The following is a 21912-nucleotide window of genomic DNA, read 5'->3' on the forward strand; positions in this document are numbered from 1 at the left end:
AGTTGTTTCTGAAGTTCTTTGAGCTGTTTAGATGCACAATCCAACTGGTGACACAGGTTACAATTAAAGTGGAATGAAAGTGACAAGGCTTTCTTGTTCAGCTAAACATTCATTATTTACAAAGTGTGGATACAAATGCAACACTTCTTACTAGGCATTTAAAACTATATCAGTGATGTCCTGTAAATAACTAAGTTAAAACAGAATTTCTCATATCTGCATATGCATGCATTTCACTCTATCGGTAGTATTCCTGAGGCACGGTAGTTCTGAAGGCTTTATTCACTGTTCACACTGCTAAGACTTTGGCCTTGTGCCTTAAAGTATTTGATTCATGCCATGTAGAAGTGTGCCATCTTTTATTGCTTAAGTGAGTGAAATATCTTGTGTTATGAAGTACTTCACACTGAACAGTCTGTTGGTGCTCTCAAATGCTTGCTGTCACTGCCAGCAGCACAAAAGCGTGCGCACTCTATGTAATATACAGGAGTTGTCTGAAGGATTCTGTGCTCTTCTGGAAAACTATCTATTTTTAATAAGTTGTTCTTGTTTTATTTAATCTCAGGAAATGATAATTTCTGGGCTTCAGCCTGAAACTACATACTCCTTCACTGTGACAGCCTATACAACAAAAGGTGATGGAGCACGCAGTAAGCCCAAACTCATATCTACTACTGGTGCAGGTAATACTCACATACCCGTTAATCTCTGAATAAATCCTTTGACTTTCCTGCTAATGTTTTTCTCCTAGTATTTGGAAGTCTCCTGTTGTGTAAAAAGTGTTTACAGGATGTAGGATTTTCTGTTTCAATATTTGGCCCTTCATTTACTTAGATGAAAACAGAGACAGTGTACCCCTTTGTCCCTGTCTCAGTTCAAGATGAGGCAAACGTAATACTTAACTTTATACTTTCCAGTAGCTCTTCGATTTGCATTGGTGTCTTATTGGAGAGGAAAAAAATAGAAATTCAGAACTAAGAAGGATATTTGAAAAACTTGCGAAGGACTTTCTTGATCATTGTGAGAGCAGCAATGCTGCTGCCTGTCAGTAAGAACATTGAAAGAGCATATCTGTATGACAGTCACAACTTATCTCCGAAGAATGTGATCATTAAAGCAGAGAATTAGAAAATGGAAAGGAAGTCCAGCCTATGAAACCCTGAAACTCATATTGCTTCAGTGGCAATCTGAGGCATAAACTGGAGCAAAATACACCATGCCACTGTGTTCAGTCTGCATTTGATCACAGGTGGTATTAGATGGTGGATATGTGACTGCATGACCAATTCAGCTGATTCAGCACCGATGGGATGAACTGAATTGTTTTTTTTTTCTTTTTTTTACAGATGAGGAACAGGGTTTTTTAAAATTAAATGGTTCACTGGGCACAGCTTAACGAAATGATGCCACCACAAGCCTTAGTGTGGTGTTCACCTACACTAAGTGCCGGTGTTCACAGCCTGTAGGTGTTAATGTTCTGGGTTTCATAGGGTAGGCACTGAGGTTATTCCATTACAATCACATGGAGATCTTTGTAGCACCATTACAAGCTCTCTTAATAACAATGTATTGTTTATGCTAATATATAAATTCCCAAAGGCATATGTATTTATACTGGTTGATTCAATTTTTAAAACAATAACTGAATGTAAAGTACATCTTGTACTAATATTAGAAACATCAGCTTCCTTGGAAAAATCTCAGTCTTGGTGGCTAGAGATACAGAGTTTAACTTTAGGTTTTAGAGTAGCTTCTAGTCATTACTCTTGACTGGTGCTGAAACTTAGCTTTCCTAAATTCTCATGGCCTGAGAAAAAAAAAGTAATATATACTTCCTGCTTGCATTTGAACTTGATTTAAGAAAAAAGATATCTGATTCATTATTCTTTTTAAAGATCAGTTCCCAATTTAAATAGACACAAGTATACAGATTATTCTTTCATTAGTTTCTACGCATAAACATAGGCTATACAAACCTGCTTGCAAAACTTGAAGCTTCTGTGCATTTAGTCCTTATTGGCTACTCATGTTTCACTCTTCCAAGGTGTCTGATTCTTTTACTTTAGAAAGACAATCAAATCCCACGTCCCATAAAACCCTGAGTGACTGAAGAGCAATTGAGGATCTGAGGCATGCCTGTAAATGTAATACGTATTACACTGTTCTTGCTGTTTGCTTCACCCCGTGGCCAAGTAATGTTTGTTCCTGGAGGATAACTAGTTACCATTTTTCTCCTTCATACATTCCAGTTGTATGAACACCTCTTCACTTGCTGTTACAGCTTGCTGTGGTTGAGCTCTTCTTGTAAGAAAAATTCATATACAGGCTTTTGAAAAAAGACACAATAAATACAGTCAGTACTAAGAGTTTCCAGCTCACTGTCTTTCTATGAGAATACATCAGGCAGGGGAAAGAATGATGCATTAATACCAGGGGCTTGTAGGTCTGAAATACACCCTCCTATTCTCTGAGAGTTTCCATTTGATTTTTTTTCCTAAAAAGGTGCTATTCAAATACTACAATAAAGCAAATGAAGGGTCTTACTTCCTAGTCTAATTTTTAAAGGTTTAATTCAAGTGCAGCTGTATTAGAATGAGTGAGATTATATCCCTAAGAAATATGAAAGGAGAATAAATGTCTAACTGTTTACTTGAGAAGCTTACTATTCATAAGTTATTCAGATGATAAGTAACTGTTCAGCTGTGTCCAGTTAGTGGTATAAAAACATCATTTACATTTTTAGATGGGAAAGACTCACCAAATGTTAAGTGAGCCTACAGTACAGTAACTGCAATTAGTAGTGAAGTCACTGAATGCAGTTACTATTTTCACTCCAGAGGTGTTTTTGTCTTATATTCAGTTTCCTTTCCTTTTTTTTAAAATCAGATGGAAGAAAAAATATTACTGAACATTTTCAAGTCAAAGTATTAGAAAATTTTAAATTACTTGAGGCAGGACTTACAAAATATGTGATTAACAAGACCTTGATAAAGATTAAGAATTACTAGTAGTGATATGATAGAATTTTTATGGAAAATTTAATCAGACCTTTAATTTCTGGGTTACAGTAGTTGAAGAATCTCATAGAACAACAACTTGTCCATTATTTGGAATTTACTCGCTGTGCTCTTCAAATACAGATTTCAGCTTAGAGGAGAAAATTTACATTAAGACAGTGGTTTACTGTATTACAACTAACAGAAACAAATTACTTCTGGTGACTGGCAAAGGCAGCTTGCATGAGCTTCTGCTAGTAATGGCATGCCATTACAACTGTTTGGTGTAATGACTGTTGCAAAGGGGTGTGTGAGGGACATCTTGCTGTATAGTAATGAAGGTGGACTTCACTAGATCAGAGAATATATTTTTTCCTGGGTAATTTCACTTAATTCAGGCTCATGGCAAATTCAGGTATTATTATCAGAAGAAGTTTTGAGATAGACCTATTCCATGACACTGCTGTATATAGGACTGCACAGAGTCCTGCTGTTTGTCCCACAATACTGTAATATTCACAAGTGATCATACTAAAAGAAAATGTTAATTGAAAGCTACCTGGAAATAAAAAGAGAGAGAGAAAAATATTTTCTTTCTCTATCAATAGTTGCATGTTAACATACAGGAAATTCACACGCTTTACAAAATCAGATATGCTCCAAAAAAAAAAAGTGACCGTTGTTTTTTACTGTTTTAATCACAGGGGTTTTTATTGGATAAGTAAGATTTAGTAGTTTCCCTGTTCTGATCAAGAGCAAGTAGTAATTTATTTCTTTCTCTGTGGTTACCACAAAGGTTAAAAAGTAGTACTGCAAGGTGTGCCACAAGAAAAAAAATCAATTTATCACAAAAATAATTTAGTGACACCTTCCAGCAGTCTCTCCTCTAGAAAGCCGACGGAGTTATTATTCTATTTGTGTGGATCCTTCTTCTCTTTCATATGCTCCGTTGGTTTCAGTAATAGTTATAATATAGAGAAAAATATGGCCTGCAAGAGGCCTTCACAGCCTTTTCTTTCTTCTGTAAAGGCTTATAATAATCAATGAGGAAAAGTCAGAACTAGTCAGACATATATTCTTTACACAGCAGAAAGTGTAGGAAAAACATTACAAAATTCCTGGGAATAATACTTGCAGGTGAACCGGACATTTAAAAGGAAGGATATTTGGAAAACTTATTTAAAAACTAGCTATAATTCTTATGCAGTTAGAAGGAATGTCATGACTTATAACACATATAATAAGGAAGGAGCTTATTAAATGCAGAATTTTCTTCAACCCATGCCATTTCTCCCTCCTTATTCCTAATGCATTATGGAATGGTAGTCAGAACTTCTGACAATAAGAATCTGATTTGCTGGGTGCCTGAGAACTGAAGATAAGTAACAAAATCCACTGAGGTGTTTAAATACAGAAACCAGGTCTCACAGTGCAGCAGTTACATTCATGTGGGAAGGCTTTGAATGTGGATGGAACTAATTAGGCTTCGTGGAAGGCTGTGTTATCATAGCACTCCTACTCCTAAAACTATTGTGCTGTCTTGACCTGTCAGGAATTGGTACACAATGAACACCATTTCTAAATAGTTATGGATATACTTTATTATAAAATAAGTCATTGTAATAGAAACAGACTCTTTTTAAATAGAAATATTAATTAACATTAAATTAAGCATATGTATATAAATGAGCACAAAAAATTAATAAATAAAAATAAATATCTAAATTAAATTGGAAGAGTAGACAAGAGCAATTGATATCGGGACTCCAAAAATGTACACAATATAAGCTGTATAATGGGATTTCCACCTTGATTAAGGCTAATTCAATCCTCTAGACTGAATGTCATCACCACACTTACAGTGTGAACTTCTCTGAAAGGCAAATCATCAATTTGGACCAATAGGTCCCAGTTAAGGATTTGAGTGTATGTGGGGTTCAGGTTAAGAATTGCAATTTAGTCTTCTTCAGAAGAAATCCAATTCATGTGCACGAAGACCATACTGGAAATTAAATCATATATGATAAGTCAGGACAGTCAAGAAATTAAATTCCGGATGGTACTACCGCTCCAAGCTGAAACAGCCCGTGCTGGAGGTGATCTGTGTGTGGCAAGTGGAATGATAGGGTTCTATCATACATGGTAATAATTGTTGATGACAAGGTTGATCTGACTTCCCTTCTAACACATTTGAACTCTCAGTGCCAAAAGTTATGTTAGACACATCTAGAAATCTGTAATTTCTCCATTATTATTACTACTTCTACTACTACTACTATTATTATTATTGTTATTATTAATTATTTTTCCATTTACAGGAATGGCAGAAATGTGCCTTGGATTAAATTAATGAATACTTATGACAAAACTCTTTTTTGCAAGCAAGGATTTGTAAGTGAGACAGAACCATTCATAAGATGTCTGTATGAAGTTTTACTTTTTGACTTGTGTTCCTAAGTCCTGTGCCTCTGAATGTTCTCTGTACTTAGAAGTAAATGTAAGGGAAGAAGAAAACTGACAGTAAATGGCTTTACTATGATAGTTCTTTATACTGTGTCACTCAATAGTGCAGGATGCAGGCATTATTTCTTCCATAAGACACTAATTTGTGGAACTAGGAGTGAAAGAAGAGAAAATTTATCCCTATTCCTGCTAAAACCAGCCTCAAGAATTGTACATGCAATTCTGTTTGTGTTTATCATCTTGAAATAACATTGTGCTACAGTTCCAGGCAAACCTCGGCTTGTGATTAGCCACACACAGATGAACACGGCTCTAATTCAGTGGCACCCTCCTGTGGACACTTTTGGCCCGCTGCAGGGTTATCGCCTGAAGTTTGGTCGCAAAGACGTGGATACATTTACGACCATGGAATTCTCAGAGAAGGAAGATCACTTCACGGCCACAGATATTCACAAAGGAGCTTCTTATGTCTTCAGGCTGTCAGCTAGAAATAAAGTGGGCTTTGGGGAGGAGATGGTTAAAGAGATTTCTGTTCCTGAAGATGTACCCAGTGGATTTCCCCAAAATCTCCACTCAGAAAGCTCTACTTCTACATCAGTTCAATTAACTTGGCAGATGCCACTCTTGGCAGAGAGGAATGGCATTATCACCAAATATACCATCTTGTACAGAGATATCAATGTTGCCTACCAGCCAGTTGAACTCCCTGTTATACCTGCTGATACCACTATGACACTCTCTGGCTTAAAACCAGATACCACATATGATGTAAAAGTGCGTGCCCACACAAGCAAAGGGCCTGGTCCATATAGTCCAAGTGTCCAGTTCAGGACACTACCCGTGGATCAAGGTAGGATTTGTCTGCTTATGGCGTTGACCTTTAAAGGAGTATCAGTCTTTGGATAACAGTGTTTTGAAGCTGTAAATAAAACTGACCAGCCCATTCATAAAAATAGGTTCATCAAACACAAAAGGTAAAGTATGTAAATCTTAATATGTTTCGGATGCCTTAGAATTCAGTTGTCCCTTGCCAAGCAAGCTCTGGCTAACATCTTCACAGGTTTTTCAGGTAAGGAAAATGTATGTGTTGGGTTGTCACTGTGTAAGAGAATGAGTTAAAATGTGATATTTATATATGAGCAAACAGGTAGGAGAATTGAACCTTTGTTGCTTTTTGCCCTAAATGGAAACCTAATACTCCCAGGTAGCAGTGGAACTATGACAAGATCGAAGCTCCAAGATGTTGTTTATATACATTGTTTCTTTTCTTCCAGCAGTGTTTGCAAAAAATTTTCATGTTAAGGCAGTAATGAAGACTTCTGTTTTGCTGTCGTGGGAAATTCCAGAAAATTACAATTCAGCCTTGCCTTTCAAAGTAAGTTACTTTCCATTTGTTCAAGAGAAAATACAGAAACTAGAGGATGCCATTCACCCAGTTAAGTAGCTTACTGAAAAATATGAAATTTTTTGGTATTGCTGTATTTACAAATGCAAACTAATCAGCAGTGTTGACCCAAGCTGTAAAATTCAGTCAGTTGGCAATATGAGCTTTCTACTCAGTTGTGGCAGTATTTCCAAGTCAGGCTACACTGGTTATTGTGCATGGTATGAGCACCTTGCTAATTTGTAGTTTGCTCCTACTATACTTTAGGGAAAACAGTGTCAGAAAAGAATACTTTTCTTCTCTTTTTTTAGTCATTTCTGTAGTGACTGTAACTGAGTACCATTTTGGTTTTTGTCTCCTCAGATTTACAAGAACACATTTTTGCATTATAAATCTTTTACTCCAGTAACTATAGCATTAGCCAAAGACACTCAATGTGACCTGCAATCTGGCTGACATTTCTTCTGCATCATTCTTCATTGCTTGTGTCATCTCAGGCAGTGGCGAGTGAAGAGCAGTATTTTATAACCCCAATGTTGCAAAAAACTTTCTGAATAAGGAGTGTGAATGAAAAAGTCAAGGTACCTTTAACAACAAGTGCGCCATGATAAAAATGCTGGGTTCAAGCAAATCTACTGAATTTGAATAAGAGAAATTGGATTTTAGGAGTGCTTACACTGCTTTAAATTAATGTAGTTCTTTTTTTCCCCTGAAAGTGAGAAGTTTAATTGCAGTTGTGAATTCAGTACTATCTATGCCCAGTAACTTCCATTTTAAATTTATAGCTACATTCGTTCCTGAATTCAGTGTAACAGTATCAGTTGCCTTCTCTTAGTAACCAAAACCACCTTCAATTTATATATTAACTTAGATCCTTTATGATGATGGGAAGATGGTGGTGGAAGTTGATGGACGTGCTACTCAAAAGCTGATCACTAACTTGAAGCCAGAGACATCATATTCATTTGTGCTGACAAACCGAGGGAATAGTGCTGGTGGTCTTCAGCACAGAGTGACAGCAAAGACTGCACCAGATGTGCTTCGCACCAAGCCAGTCTTCATTGGAAAGACCAACTTAGATGGCATGATAACGGTGGAACTTCCAGAAGTACCTTCAAATGAGAATATAAAGTGAGTGAATGAATGACATACCATTGTCTTTATGTCCAGAAAGATGATTATTCTTACTCTTTGTAGTATCTAGAGCAGTAGTGGTGGACCAGGCCTTTATTCTTCATAACGGTACAGAGAGTACAGCACTCTGCACTAGTATTTGGACTAATGCTGGATTAGTATTTGACTATACTAAACTGGGAGGTGCTGTTGACTCTCTCGAGGGACAAGAGGCCTTGCAGAGCTATCTAGATAGATTGGAACATTGGACAATCATCAGTGGCATGAAGTTTAACATGAACAAATGCCTGATTGTGTTGTTAAGGTACCTGAATGCATCCAACAGAGGACAGCAAAGATGGTGAAAGGGCTGGAAGGCATGTCCTAGGAGGAACGGCTAAGGACTTCAGGCTTGTCTAGATTGGAGAAGAGGAGGTTGAGGGCTGGCCTTATTGCTCTTGACAGCTTCCTGAGGTGGGGAAGTGTAGAGGGAGGTGCTTATCTCTTCTCTGTGGTATCCAGTGATAGGACACATCGGAATGGTTCGAGGCTGCACCAGAGGAGTTTCATATTTGACATTACAAATCATTTCTTTACAGAGAGGGCAGTCAAACAGGCTTCCTGGAGAAGTGACCAATGCCCCAAACTTGCAGGTGTTTAAGCAGCATTTGGACAATGCCCTTAATAATTTGCTTTAACTTTTGGTCAGCCCTGAAGTGGTCAGGCAGTTGGACTAGATGATCATTGTAGGTCCCTGCCAGCTGGAACTATTCTATAAATTTATCACTTAGTCAAGTTTGTAAGACTGAGTAATATCTAGATGGAAATACATGGAGAAGGACTGTCTTCAGTTTGTAGTTTTTTTCTCAGAATACTTTTGTGTTTCATCATGGATTTCAAATAGCAAAGAAGGATTAAGGAAGCCAGTTGTATTTGTCTGCTTATGACAGGTTCAGTCATTCCAGAATTACATGGATTTTTAAAGAATTGTTACTGCGCTGATATTAATTCAGGTGAATTACTTCTGAAGTTTTTTATTAAAATATCAGGTTCTCTCCACTGGTCCCAGAAAAAAACGGGAGATTTTGCTGAAAAATTTGGCAGAGAGTTTACTAGAGGTTACTTAGATTTGAGTGAAGTGGCGCTGTGGAAATTTAAAGAGCAGAAATAAAACTAAAGAGCTGACAACACACGGTCAGCAGGGATTAGAAAGGCTAGACAATAAAGATTTGCAAAGAAAACATGAACCATGGTACGATCAATAAGTGTTATTGCTCTGCTTATAGTGATTCTTGTTGGTCTATAAGGTTCCCATGTGTAATGTAAAGGAAATGGAGAGGAAAATGAGCAAGTCATTAAGTATTGTTGGGGATTCAACTTGTCCTCTCCCTGGTGGATTTTTACTGACGGCTTTGTAGAAAGCTGTTCCCCAGTTTCATTACTGACTGTGGATTTTGAGGCAGGTGAGGTCAAGAAAGAAGGGACTTTGAGACATTAAAAGGATGAAAAACTGAAAAATGTAGCCATTATCATTAGATTGAGTAAGATGTGGTCAGTAACAAATGCAGCTAAGGAAGACTGAAGATGGAATGAGTCAAAAAAGATTTATGAGGCAGAGCATTCACAAAGAGAAAAAAGTGCAGGGTAGCTGGTCAAACAATAGCAGAAGATAGCAGAGGAAAAAGACTGCTTCTTTTTCTGCAGTGGAAAAAAATGAAAGAGGCTAAGTAACATTAGGAAAGGTACATTAAACCTACGGGGTCCAACTGCCAATTTTGCAGACAATGTATCTCCTCCTTCTATATCTATTTCCTAAGAAGATGTGATTGGGCTTGAGATAGAAAAACAAAACGAAACAAAACAAAATCAACTTGACCCTTGGAAACAAGCATTACAAAGCTTCCATGCTGAAAAAACATGCTGAACAGAAAAAGCTTCCCTGATGCTTGCTAGAGTAAGTAAGATTTTGCAGCTCTGGTCTGTGTATGGGAAGAACAATTTTTTGTAACAGTTGTGTTGATTTTTACAGTTGCTGTTCCTCTATGGGTACATTATATGCTCATGATCATCTCTATCTTCCTATGAAATACTGAGAATCTTTCAATAAGACTAATTACACAGAAGGTGAAACACTTAATGGCTTGCCTTAATGAATTATAAGTAAATACTAATGGGATTGTGAGTAGCATTGCAAGAATCTTTGTAATTTAGTAAAGATGGTAGAAGTAATTTTCATTATTTCAACGCTTGATGGTGATATAGCATAACAATTGGAACAGAGTTCACCTCATGCTAGGTAAAAGGGATCTCTTTTGCTGGTGTCATCTCAAGTGAGCAATTTCTGCCTTTTCTTGTAGTATTTCACACTAATCCAAAGCAATTTTTATGTGTAAAGGATAGTTCATGTTTCTGTGAATCTCTTCAATCTTTGCAAAGTCTTAGGTAAAAACAAAGTTTTATGGAAGACTTTGGCCTTTGTAACAGTAGTTCAAGCAATATCCAAGCAAGCCCTCCATTTCTCACCCTCCCCCCCCCAAAAAAAACCAACCCAAAAACCTCAAAGCAAATAAGCAAATAATAAAGCAAATAAATAATAAAGCATGTTTTTAAACAGATGCTGCATTTTCTGGAGTTAGCTAGTAATAACAGAACTTTGTTGACCTTTACAATTTGCAGCACTATTTATTCATGGGAACAGTTTCATTTTTCTGCTTGCTGTTGATGTTCTTGTGCTGTTGATGTGCTTTCAGCTTTAAAATACTCTGTATGTGTTGAAAGTCTTAGTGGGTGATCAATATTATGAGTGGGAGGCATATATGAAGAAAGTGTGAAGGAGTGTGAAAGTAACATTTACATGCTGGATTGAACAAAAAGTATGAAAAATTTAAAAAAGAAGAAAAAAGGATAAGTAAGAGACTGCTGTGCAGTTCATCCAGCAGATGTATCTTCAATGTCTGAAAGACATATACAGGCCAGTTCTCAATTGCTTTTTGTCTTTATTCTTAGGCATTTCTGTTAAAGAAAATGTATGTAGGTTGCAGTTATTGTATACATGAATAAATCAGCATTCACTAGGATTTGTTATTCCTACAACCAAATAATTTTTAAAATACATACTCAGGTTTAAAATCTGGGGTCAACCATCCTTACTAGTTTTGAATAAGAACATCAGTGTGACAGGTGATTTATCATATTATTAATATAAGAATGCATGCTGCAGATTTTATTTAAATACTGGAATAAAGCAAGTGAGCAGCAGTTAAAAATCTGTGGCCAACATTTCTTGTTTCCAGTACCTATTGTTGGAGTTCAGCATTTCCACAGAGAAATTTCTCAAATTTCTTAACACAAGAATTAATAAATATGTGTATTTACTACAGTAGTTTAAAATCCTGGGGTTTGTTACATTTCTTTCATGGGAAGGAGCTTTAATTAAGAAGAGAGCAATAAAATAGTCCAATGGCATAGAGTGATATGGAAGAAAGATAGTATATAGTGTCAGTTTAGACTGAGATATTTTTGGTCAATTGTAAGGTAAGTCCTTTTCTGTAAACTCTCTTTCATTAATTACTTTAGGTTTTGCAACTGCATTGCATGAGTGAAATGAATAGTCAGTGCTGCAGAAGGTTCAATAGGCTGTAAAAAAATGGCAGACTGGAAGAGAAGAAGATGGTCCATGAGACACTAAAATTATCTTCCATAATGTAGGGCCAGAGACACCTAGTTAATAAGTTCTGTTGGTACTAGAAACAAAGAAGAGCAGCTTCTTTCCCTCTCCTCTGAGATAGAAAGTGCTTGACTTTTTGACAAGTGTGTTTATCAAGACGATGTATGTTATACCATCCTGGATGTCCTGTTCTTGTGATTCTGTTGCTTCTTTCCTCACACTAATGTGAAATTTATGGATCCACCAGACATGTATCCAGGCTTTGTGAAGGAAACATGGAAAGTGCCATATCTCTATTACACTAGAAAGTATAATTTACTAGTCTCCATGGGGGCAAGGAGGAAGATATTTTCAGGAAACTGTTTCTGAGGAAAACTGATACATGTAATTTGCAAATCCTAGTTGTAAAGAGAGCATACATCAAGCTCGCTTGTCTGTGACTGTGAACAGAATACTTAAGTAGATAAAGCTGATGTTGATTGATACTCAAAAGCAGAGAGTGTGTGGGTGGAGTGTATACTATGTCTTCTTTATTTTCTGTTTATAATAGTATTGACATCAACGAACACATTATGTTAACCTACTATTCTGATTATACATGAAAATGGGGAAGATGGGGAGATAATTGAGATTTAAATATATGGTAATATGTTTCAATTTAGGGGTTTGTTTTTTTTTCCCAGTGTGATGGTGGCAGGGCACAAATATCCCTTGGCTCTTGTATTTCAAATGAAATAATAAACTGCAGTTAAACATGTAGGCATTTTAGAACATCGTAATTAAAATTTCTTATACATATTTATATGTTTCCGTGAAAAAGCAGGTAATTAGTGCCATTTGTTTGTCACATGTTTTACACTGGATGTGGTTTCAAGAGTGTGAAGCTTTACAACTATGTTTGGAAGGCTGCAGTGGCATAATAATGTGCAAAAGTTTGCTCTCAGCATACCACTGTTCTCTTAAGTTCCTTTAACAGACACCTGCTCTGTCAGTTTATTTCTTTTCCTTTAACTTCACTTTTGTCCAACTGTTTCCTTTCCAGAGGCTATTACATAGTTATTGTGCCTTTGAAGAGGTCTCGTGGAAAGTTTATCAAACCATGGGAGAGTCCAGATGAAATGGAACTAGATGAGGTACTGTATGTTTTTGTTGTCATCTTCTCCTTTATTAAAGAAACAATCTTCTTAGCAGTATGTGATTAACTCACCAGTTTGATTGTCAGGATATTTTATATTTCTATTTGAATTAGCTTGTGGGTACTGAAACAAAGTTCAGATAACATAAATTAGAAGACAATGAAGACATTAAGTTGCAATACAGCACACAAACTGTCTGATCTTTGTTGGCATTAATATTTTATTCTTTTCCTATTGTAAAGCATAATGCAGAAGTTCAGGAGGTGAAATGAGTTGTCAGCAAAAGCTTAATCACCAATGTTATGAACTCTAATAAAGGTCTGGTTCATTAGTGGAGTGTTTACTAAGTCTATAGCAAATGCTAAATTGCAATTTCCACTGCAATTTAACATTTGACCTTCTTGTGGTGTTTTTACCTGATTCTCACATACTGTAATGCTTCTGGCTAGAAAACTTTTACAGTAGCCTCCAGTCTGTTGACAGTTCATAGTCAGGAATAGATGAAGTAGGAAAGAGCAACATTGTGTCATCATTCAACACTATAAATGACATTAACCCAAAGGGTGGAAGTACTTTCATTTTAGGAATAAGCCCACTAATACTAGAAATAAATTCATTATGTTACTGATATAATACTAATTCCAGAAAGTATAGTGTCAGTATTCAGTCCTGTCTTCAGTTTTACTGAAGGACAATATAGCTCATGCAAACTTGTCTGTCTTATTTCAGTCTCTAAATTTGGAATAATACTAATATTTATCATTGTAAAGCTCTCTTGAGAGCCCCGTCTGAAAGCCCTGTACAAAAGACAGATGGAGGTGTTATTATTGTCGTTGTATCTGGCTAGTATTTTAGATCTCATTCAGATGCTACAGTAATTTGTACATGTAGTATCTCAGCAATTCAAAGACCAGAGATCAAAGTCAGTTTCTTTACTCCTGATTTAGTGACCTTTTGACTGGATTTTGTCTATTTTTCTGTTTTCGTTTGGTGGATTCAAGAGTTTTATGTTACAGAGATGCTTCACTATATGCTTCCCCGTAACAGAACCAATGGGAAGGAATGATCATCTGCGAGCAATCACAAGGCTTTTTTTCCCTCCTCACATTGAAAAAATGGATATCAATTTCAATGTTTACACCAAAATGTAAGGAAAATAAAGATATTCACCAAACTAACACTGCTGTAGAAAGCTTTCAGAATATAAACAGAGGTCTTTCAGTTTTTAGTCTGTTTTCTGGTCAGAAAATGCAAGGAAGAATATGTACAGCAGCAGGAGAATCCTTAATCAGAAGATGGAAAACAACTGTTCAAAGGAAAGCATAGTTTTTGTTACTGCTGACTGGCTGATTGAAGCCTGTGTTTCCTCTTGACCGGTTTCATTTATGTGATCATCTCATTTGATTCAATTGCAACAATGACTTGCTTTGATCTATTAACTTCTTTCCTTTAAAAGAACTTGGATTGTAAATGCCATCAGCTCATGATCATAGTCCTAGTTGACATCAAACACAGTTAAACAGTAAAACTCTGACAGCAAGATCCGTACAGTAATGGAAAACTGATTTAATGTTACCACCTATTTTTAACATCCAAAGACTGTAGTAACATTCAGTAGTATTAACAGATTAAAGGATAGGTGCCAGATGACATTGAACTTTTTGGCAATTAAATTCTACAGGTCCTGCTGATTCCTATAACAAAGGGTCATTTTAATCATCCTGCAAGTTGCGGTGCATTAATCTGTATAACAGATTGATAAAGAGCATTTATTAATTCAGAAATATCTAGGTCAAGATGGGTTGTTTCCCATTTCTACTGATATAATTGAGACTACGTTGTAGAATTAATGGTGGAAGAAATAAGACATGCATTGACTGGAAAATGAAAATTATTTCTGTTAAAGAACTAAAACCCTTGATCTATCTTTTACAATTGCCACCAATACATAGTTTAAGTACTGAGCAGGGAAAAAATCAAAAGCAGACAGCACCTGTATTTCATGCTAACTCATCCAGTTTCTAATGCTTAAAAGACTGTTTTACCTCCAGCTTCAGAAAATATATGCATATTGCTGTTAGGTCTACTATTCCTAACAAACATGTGAGAGCAGTGGTACAATAAATACATTTGGAAAAAAAAACCTCAAAAACTAACCATGCTACTCTCTGAGCAAATAGTTCCTGATGGTCAAATGAAGACACTTGTACATATCTTTTTTAGTACAATCTCAGATATCTGGCTAGTATCATAAAGGGCTGGGCAATAGATTTTACAAAGAAGTATGTTCCAAAAACTTTACTTAGATTGTCAGGGAAAAAAAAGTATTTGCTGAAAATAGTACTCTGCAGTGTTAACTCTGGTACATAATGGACCAGTCCAAAAGACTCTCCAGCCTATTGTAGTTACCTAATCTTCCTGGTTGCTTGCATCTCAGTTCTGAAAAAAATGAAGAGAGATGCAGAATCTTGAAAGAGCAGATAACAGACTAGATACTGTGTACCTAAAAATACTAGTTTTTAGAGATACAGTCCTTTTTTATTCACTCAGATTTTCATTTTATTTTGAATATCATGAGTTCTAGTGACTTTAAGTACATATGTCATGCAAATAAATAAAACACTAACAAAATATTATGACTTGCAGTAAGTATTACTTAGGAGGATTAGTTTAGATTTGTAAGCAATAAAGCCTAAATAAAAGCCTGCATATTAAGTCTTAAATCAATCTAGTAATTTTATTTAAATCCTGGTATAAAGTACAACAGGAGATATATGTACAAGTAATGATATTTGGCAACAACCCAATTTATATATGAAACATGGATGAGGCCAGAGGTTCACCTGAGATCTATTCAGTTGTGTGTAATCAGTCACAGATACATTTTTTGTCTACACACAAATACACCGAAGTTTAGCAGGCTTTAGGTGATGAATAACATCCTTTGATAAAGTTGAACATGTTTTGTTTGACTCCAGCTAATTAACTTTTAGCATTCATAGCCTAAACTCAGTTTCTGATCACTTCACCCACCGTAATATTTCAGCATCACTATCTGTTAAATGTATGCATTTTATGGTACTAATTCAAATGCAAGACATAATTAAGATCAAACATTTTTCTTCCCCTTTCAGTCTCAATCTAATTTTGATTGCAGTACTCTTGCAGTATTTTGACATTATGAGTTATTTAAAATCTAAATTGTAAATATGGTCTAACCTGGAAACATACGATAAAGACTTTATTTGATGGAGCCACACAAATAACTTTAAATTCCAATGGAAACTGTATCCATAAATGATAGTATCAGTTATCTTCAGAGATGGCTCAAGCCATGTACCTCTCCTCCTACTGCTCCTGACTTACAGTTAGTATACATATTAAATTGTCATTACCTGAGTATCTACCTTTGTGTATCCTTCAGACTTCAGGATAGTCAGTACTCAGCCTTCTGCATAGCTGTTCTTATCTTTATAAAAGATGGCTTTATATTGGTACAAAATTTTCAGAGTGCTTCCCTCAGCAGATCTTATAAGGGCTGAAGGAACCTGGAAAAACTTTGATTAGTCTCTGCCTCATGCTCTGTCCTCAGTAGCTCTACCCAGGGCAATAGGAAGCTACCAACAGATGTGAGAGTCACCTTCAATAAAGCAACTAAATAATAGATATCTTCTTAGAATAGTCATAGAATTATTTGAGTTGGAAGGGACCTTTAAAGGTCGTCTAGTCCAACCCCCCTGCAATGAGCAGGGACATCTTCAACCAGATCAGGCTGCTCAGAGCCCCGTGCAACCTGACCTGGAATGTTTCCAGGGATGGGGCATTTACCACCTCTCTGGGCAGCCTGCGCAAGTGTTTTGCTGCCCTCATTGTAAAAAATTTCTTCCTTAATATTACAGTTCTCTACTGCCCTCATTTTTATACTACACAGATTTACTCTAGCTGCTCATAAACTCTCTAGAAGGAATGAAAGAGAAATATGGACTGATTTCTCGTCTCAAATTATGGGCAGTTTTTTGCTCAGGGGATCCATTGCAATGTACCAGCTTTTGTGTTGGAGCATGGAAATTGATAGAGTTAAATGAATGTAAAATCTCTGTAACAGACAACAGACTCAGTCTTAGAGATGGAAAGCAGTGAAAGCGTAGATCTTCAAAGGGGTAACATCCAAACGCCCTCAATGCTAAGGAAGTTTGAATCCAAGTGGTACAAGTTGCTTCCATGTCTATCTGTAGCCTGTGTTTGAAATATGTACTTCAGTGATAAGAGGTGTTAATGTAATCAGTATTCAAAGCTTCTGTCTCAGTAGCAGAGTGAATAGTACATTGTTTTATGTGCATCAGAATTGTTAATTGTGTAATTGCAAAATACAAGATCCCATGTGGGGAAGGCGAGAAGATGTGCTAGTTAAGCTGAGGCCTAATGCTGGAGAGTGTAAGGCAAGAGAGCGCTTCCCTCACTAAACATGTTCTTTAAAATGAAAATGTATAGTGAAAATTAAATTTTAATTTCTTTTTTTATTGATGTCTGTCTACCTCTGGAGAATTGTATTCCCCCCCCAACAAAGAAGTTTATGCCAAGCTATCGTATTAGCACTGTTTGTGTGCTGAAAAGTCTAAAACAACTGTGTGACCTGGGAAAGTTTGTGATTGCAGTCTGAGTCTACAGGACACTGAATAAGTTTCATAAGTGAAAAAACGAGGGGAACTGTAAAGAGGCCTTAGAAGTCATCACTTACCACTCAGGAAAAGTTCAGGCTCCTTGTAATCCAAGCAGATTAATATTTGCTGAATGCCAGTATATCTAAAGTCATAAAAGATATTGAATAAGCATTTGTCTGATTTAATAAGGAATTTATCAATGGATTATACCAGCTGAGCTTAAGTTCCTTCATTAGTTAATACATGTTTTACAAGTTTGAGCCTTGCGTCTAGTCTTGCCATAAATGTGCTGATGTAAATTTTATCTTTATTCTTCAGAAGTAATATTATATGAAACAAGGAAAAGTTTTATTTTGAAAGTCAGATTAGGCAGTTAAAATCCAAAGTGTGGGGTGTGTATGATAGAGTGGTAGATAATTTTTTGTAGTCTAGCAGTAGAAAAGTTGTCTTAGGTTTCATAGGTCCTCTTATTGATTCCTATCACAAATCTTTTGTATACTGTTGTACAAACCACCAAGAACGCAACTTTTGGTGCTTTTGAACAAATAAAATGGCAATCAATTTCAGGTTTGGGATGGAAGATATGCTTACAAATCACTCTTTTAAACTCTTCTGCACTTCATTTATTGTTGCTGAAGTACATTGAAAAGTACTCTTCTCCCTGAGATGTTCAGGAATTTAGTATTGCCGGAGTGCTTGGTAGTCCTCATGTTAGGGAGGAAAAAAAAAAAGCTATTCATAGCTGCTTAGTATTGACTTATTTGTATTTCAGAGTTACCAGAAAAAAGTAAAAAATAGTTAATATAAGCTGATTTTCAAAAATTGGGATTTTTTTTCAATTTCTAATTTTATTCCTGTTTTTTATATAATTACATCGTAAGACTTACTCAGTTTTGTCATATCAAACAAGAGAAAAGAAAGTACCTTGCATAATCATAGAAGGGAGAAAGTATTATTATGCATTAGGGAAGTGATTGTCCCTTTTAACACAGCACTGGTGAGGCCACATGCTGAATACTGTGTTCAGTTTTGGGCCCCTCACTACAAGAAAGACATTGAGGTGCTGGACCATGTCCAGAAAAGGACAACGAAGCTGGTGAAGGGTCAAGAGAATAAGTCCTGTGAGGAATGGCTGAGGGAATGGGGGTTGTATAGCCTTGAGGAAAGGAGGCTGAGGGGGGACCTTACTGCTCTCTACAACTACCTGAAAGGAGATTTTAGCGAGATGGGCTTTGGTCTCTTCTCTCAGGTAACAAGTGATAGAACAAGAGGAAACGGCCTCAAGTTGTGCCAGGGGAGGTTTAGATTGCATATTAGGAAAAATTTCTTCACCAAAAGGGTTGTCAAGGATTGGAACAGACTGTCCAGGAAAGTGGTTGAGTCACCATCGCTGGAGGTATTTAAAAGCCACGTAGACATGGTGCTTAGGGATATAGCTTAGTGGTGGACTTGGTAGTGCTAGGTTAACAGTTGGACTTCATGATCTTAAGGGTCTTTTCCAACACAAATGATTCTATAAATCTGACTTCATATATATACACACATATATATGATGTCTAATATGATTCATGTATATATATATGTCCTCATAGCATATATATTGCTTTATTAGCTTTATTTTTTCCTCCAGAGACAACAATATCAGACACTGAAAATTCCTCTAATTGTTTTATGTTTGCTGTTTAGGCAGTGCAATTGCTATCTAGTATCTTATCTTAACAAGGATGACAAGAAATTGGAAGATTTTGCAAGAACTGATTTAGTGATACTGGTATGCCCCATGAAATGTAGATAAAATGTATTTTTGTAGTTCTGGTCATGCATTAAATTTTCTCATTACATTGTCAATAAGTTACATTAAAATTGTTTACAGTTATCTTTCTGTCCTTGCTTTCTCTCTCTCTGCCTTTCTCTTTCCCCCCACTTCATTCTAAAGCTGCTAAAGGAGATAGCTAGGAAACGCAGAAGCATTCGTCTTGGGAGGGAAGTTGAATTAAAGCCATATATTGCAGCTCACTTTGAAGTTCTTCCTACGGAGTTCACATTGGGGGATAAGAAGCATTATGGTGGCTTTGAGAATAAGCAACTGCAGAGTGGTCAAGAATATGTCTTCTTTGTGTTGGCTGTAATGGAGCACTCAGAATCTGTAAGTTAGTTAATATTTTTCAATCCCTAAATTACCTTTCTACAGTCACGAAAAGAGTTTTTCAATGCTTATTCCACTTCCCAAAAGCTATTTTTTTAATTATATATGTCAGAGCATCTCTAAAGCAGGTGTTTCGTTGCTTAGTTCCAATTAATTCCTTGAACTTTTCTATTTCGCTTGCTGATTTTTGTTAATTCTGTGTATAACTGAGACCTAAGGATTACCTTTTATTGGCTGTGTTGCGATCCTTCACAAATTACACGCTTTGCTATTTGAGATCATTGACACAGGTTCTGAGGCATGAACTTCACAGCTGCATCTTTCTTGGTGTGTTTATAAAAGAGTTCCTCTCTTGCCTTAATATAACCATTGAATATTGGTGTTGGATACATAGGATTCTTGGAAATATCCATTGAATAAGAGGCATGCACAGCTAGCCTTTTTAGTTACAGTTGTTACCGTAGCAGCTTTATCAGTGAATAGTTAGAAAGTTAGAAAATAATTCAATAATAAGGAAAATTCTGAGGTGAGCTAAATAAGAACTGTCATTTCTCTGTATGTCATTCATCTTGTAGTTTTGTCCCTTTATGCTTGAGTTAATCTACTGCATGTAATATAGCTAAAAAAAAGACAGAAATAGGTCTGTTGAAGGAAGTTGCAATACACATTAACATTTTAACATACAGTATGTAATATGGTATCTTTCTAATTGGTACCTAAACCTGACAGGTACATTTGCTGGCTCAACCACTTGAAACTACTACACCAGTAATGTGAATTCTAGTCATATGCTTCCAGTGTGTAACCTTACAATTTTTTTCTTGATGTCAACAGAATTTGCCTACTGAAACACAATGAGGAAGAAGTTTCAATTTGAATACTTTTGGATACGTAGCTTCATTTGAAAATATAATAAGTGCCTCCTGGAAGCTCTAACATAAATCAAAAGTTCCCCTTTCACTTTCTGACAGTGGCTGCGTAGACAGAGAATTCTGAAGGTGCTGCATCAGAAAGGTTCAAACTGGAAAAAGCAGTCAACTTTTGTCTATAAAGTTAGATGGCGAAAAACATGTATCAGAAATTACCTGCACTAAAAATTATCTTTGCCATACAAAGGACCGTTTCCTATTTATTTTTCTATATTAATTAAGGCATTGAACATTTCATGTAACCCTAAGGTTATTACTCTGTTAGAGAGAAATCAGGATGAAAAAGCAGGAATAAGTAGGGTTGTAAATTTACAGCTGAAAAGGCTGGTATGGCAAATATATCCAGGGGCCTACTGTTGAAGTTTCCAAAAGGCATTACTAAACTTAAAATATTGACAGTATTTGGTTTAGTGTGCCATCTGAAATATCTATGTGATTAAGTAGCATGAGGTAGTCACAGAGAGTGAAGAGTTTGTTAAGAGTGAGTGAGCTTCAACTCCCAGTGTTCCGGCATATCTGCTGGTTTTCTTCTAGGAATATAGATCCTACTGGTGCATGAGTTGTAACTTGCGAGGGATGTTTTTCACAATGTTAAAATACTTTTTACATAAAGTTTCTCCATCAGAGAATGCAAAATTTCTCTGTTGATTGGGACAATAGAGAACTTGCTTTACAAGAGGGCATGGGGAGGACTGAATTTTTTTAACTTAGTAAAATGGAAGCTGAGAGAGCTTATGATTACAGTCTATAAATATGTTAAGCATGTTATGAAGAGGAAGAAAAAAAAGCAATAGATTAATCTGACAGAATAATAAATGAGTTTAAATTAGTCATTATACAAATAGGTTGAAAATTAAAAGCAAAATTATAGTTATTGGAGAACAAGTAGTAAGGGCTCATACTGGTAATCCCTCAGTATCCCTCTGTATCTCTTTCCAGGCATTTTTGACGCCTGCTCCAAAGCAAGAGGCTAAAGAGTTTCTTACTGTACGAATGGGCTTTTTTCTATCTTTTGAAAATACTGAAGCTAGCGAAAAAAAAATCAGTCAGCTCAGGTGTTGCAGGAATGGAACATGGACACTCCCCCGTTTATAAACAGCAGTCACAGACTTCTAAAATGTTTGGTGACAGGTTTAGTAAAAAAGTGTAACATAACTGGACATCATTGGCATGGGTACTAGCTCAGTACCAGGTAGTATAAGTGCCTCAGCTTTGCCAGTCCTAATTCTCTCTCTAAATTTAAACCCAGACACTGTTGTAGCCCAGAGCCCAAAACAAGGCCAAATGAAGTATAAAAACCCCATGTCTCCTTCGATAACACTTGTCCTGGCATAGGGTATCTTCCAGAATACAGCACAAACATAGTAAATGGAAAATAATCTCTTCTTCTGGTTGTCTTTCTATCTTAGCTGGCATT

General features: G+C 36.3%; 1 protein-coding gene across 1 annotated transcript in view; it reads left to right on the plus strand.

Moving 5' to 3' along the window:
• The window catches only part of PTPRD (protein tyrosine phosphatase, receptor type, D), a gene marked incomplete at its 3' end in the record, with an annotated part of 66991 nt that overhangs the window by 25902 nt on the left and 19177 nt on the right, over positions 1-21912 (plus strand). The window contains exons 11-16 of the mRNA XM_010282760.1: positions 566-683; positions 5722-6309; positions 6737-6834; positions 7715-7974; positions 12666-12756; positions 19357-19566. Coding sequence (XP_010281062.1) covers positions 566-683; positions 5722-6309; positions 6737-6834; positions 7715-7974; positions 12666-12756; positions 19357-19566 — 1365 coding nt within the window. The remainder of the gene's footprint in view (positions 1-565; positions 684-5721; positions 6310-6736; positions 6835-7714; positions 7975-12665; positions 12757-19356; positions 19567-21912) is intronic.

This window comes from Phaethon lepturus, unplaced genomic scaffold, assembly GCF_000687285.1.
Source record: "Phaethon lepturus isolate BGI_N335 unplaced genomic scaffold, ASM68728v1 scaffold8552, whole genome shotgun sequence".
In the NCBI taxonomy this organism is placed as follows: domain Eukaryota; kingdom Metazoa; phylum Chordata; class Aves; order Phaethontiformes; family Phaethontidae; genus Phaethon; species Phaethon lepturus.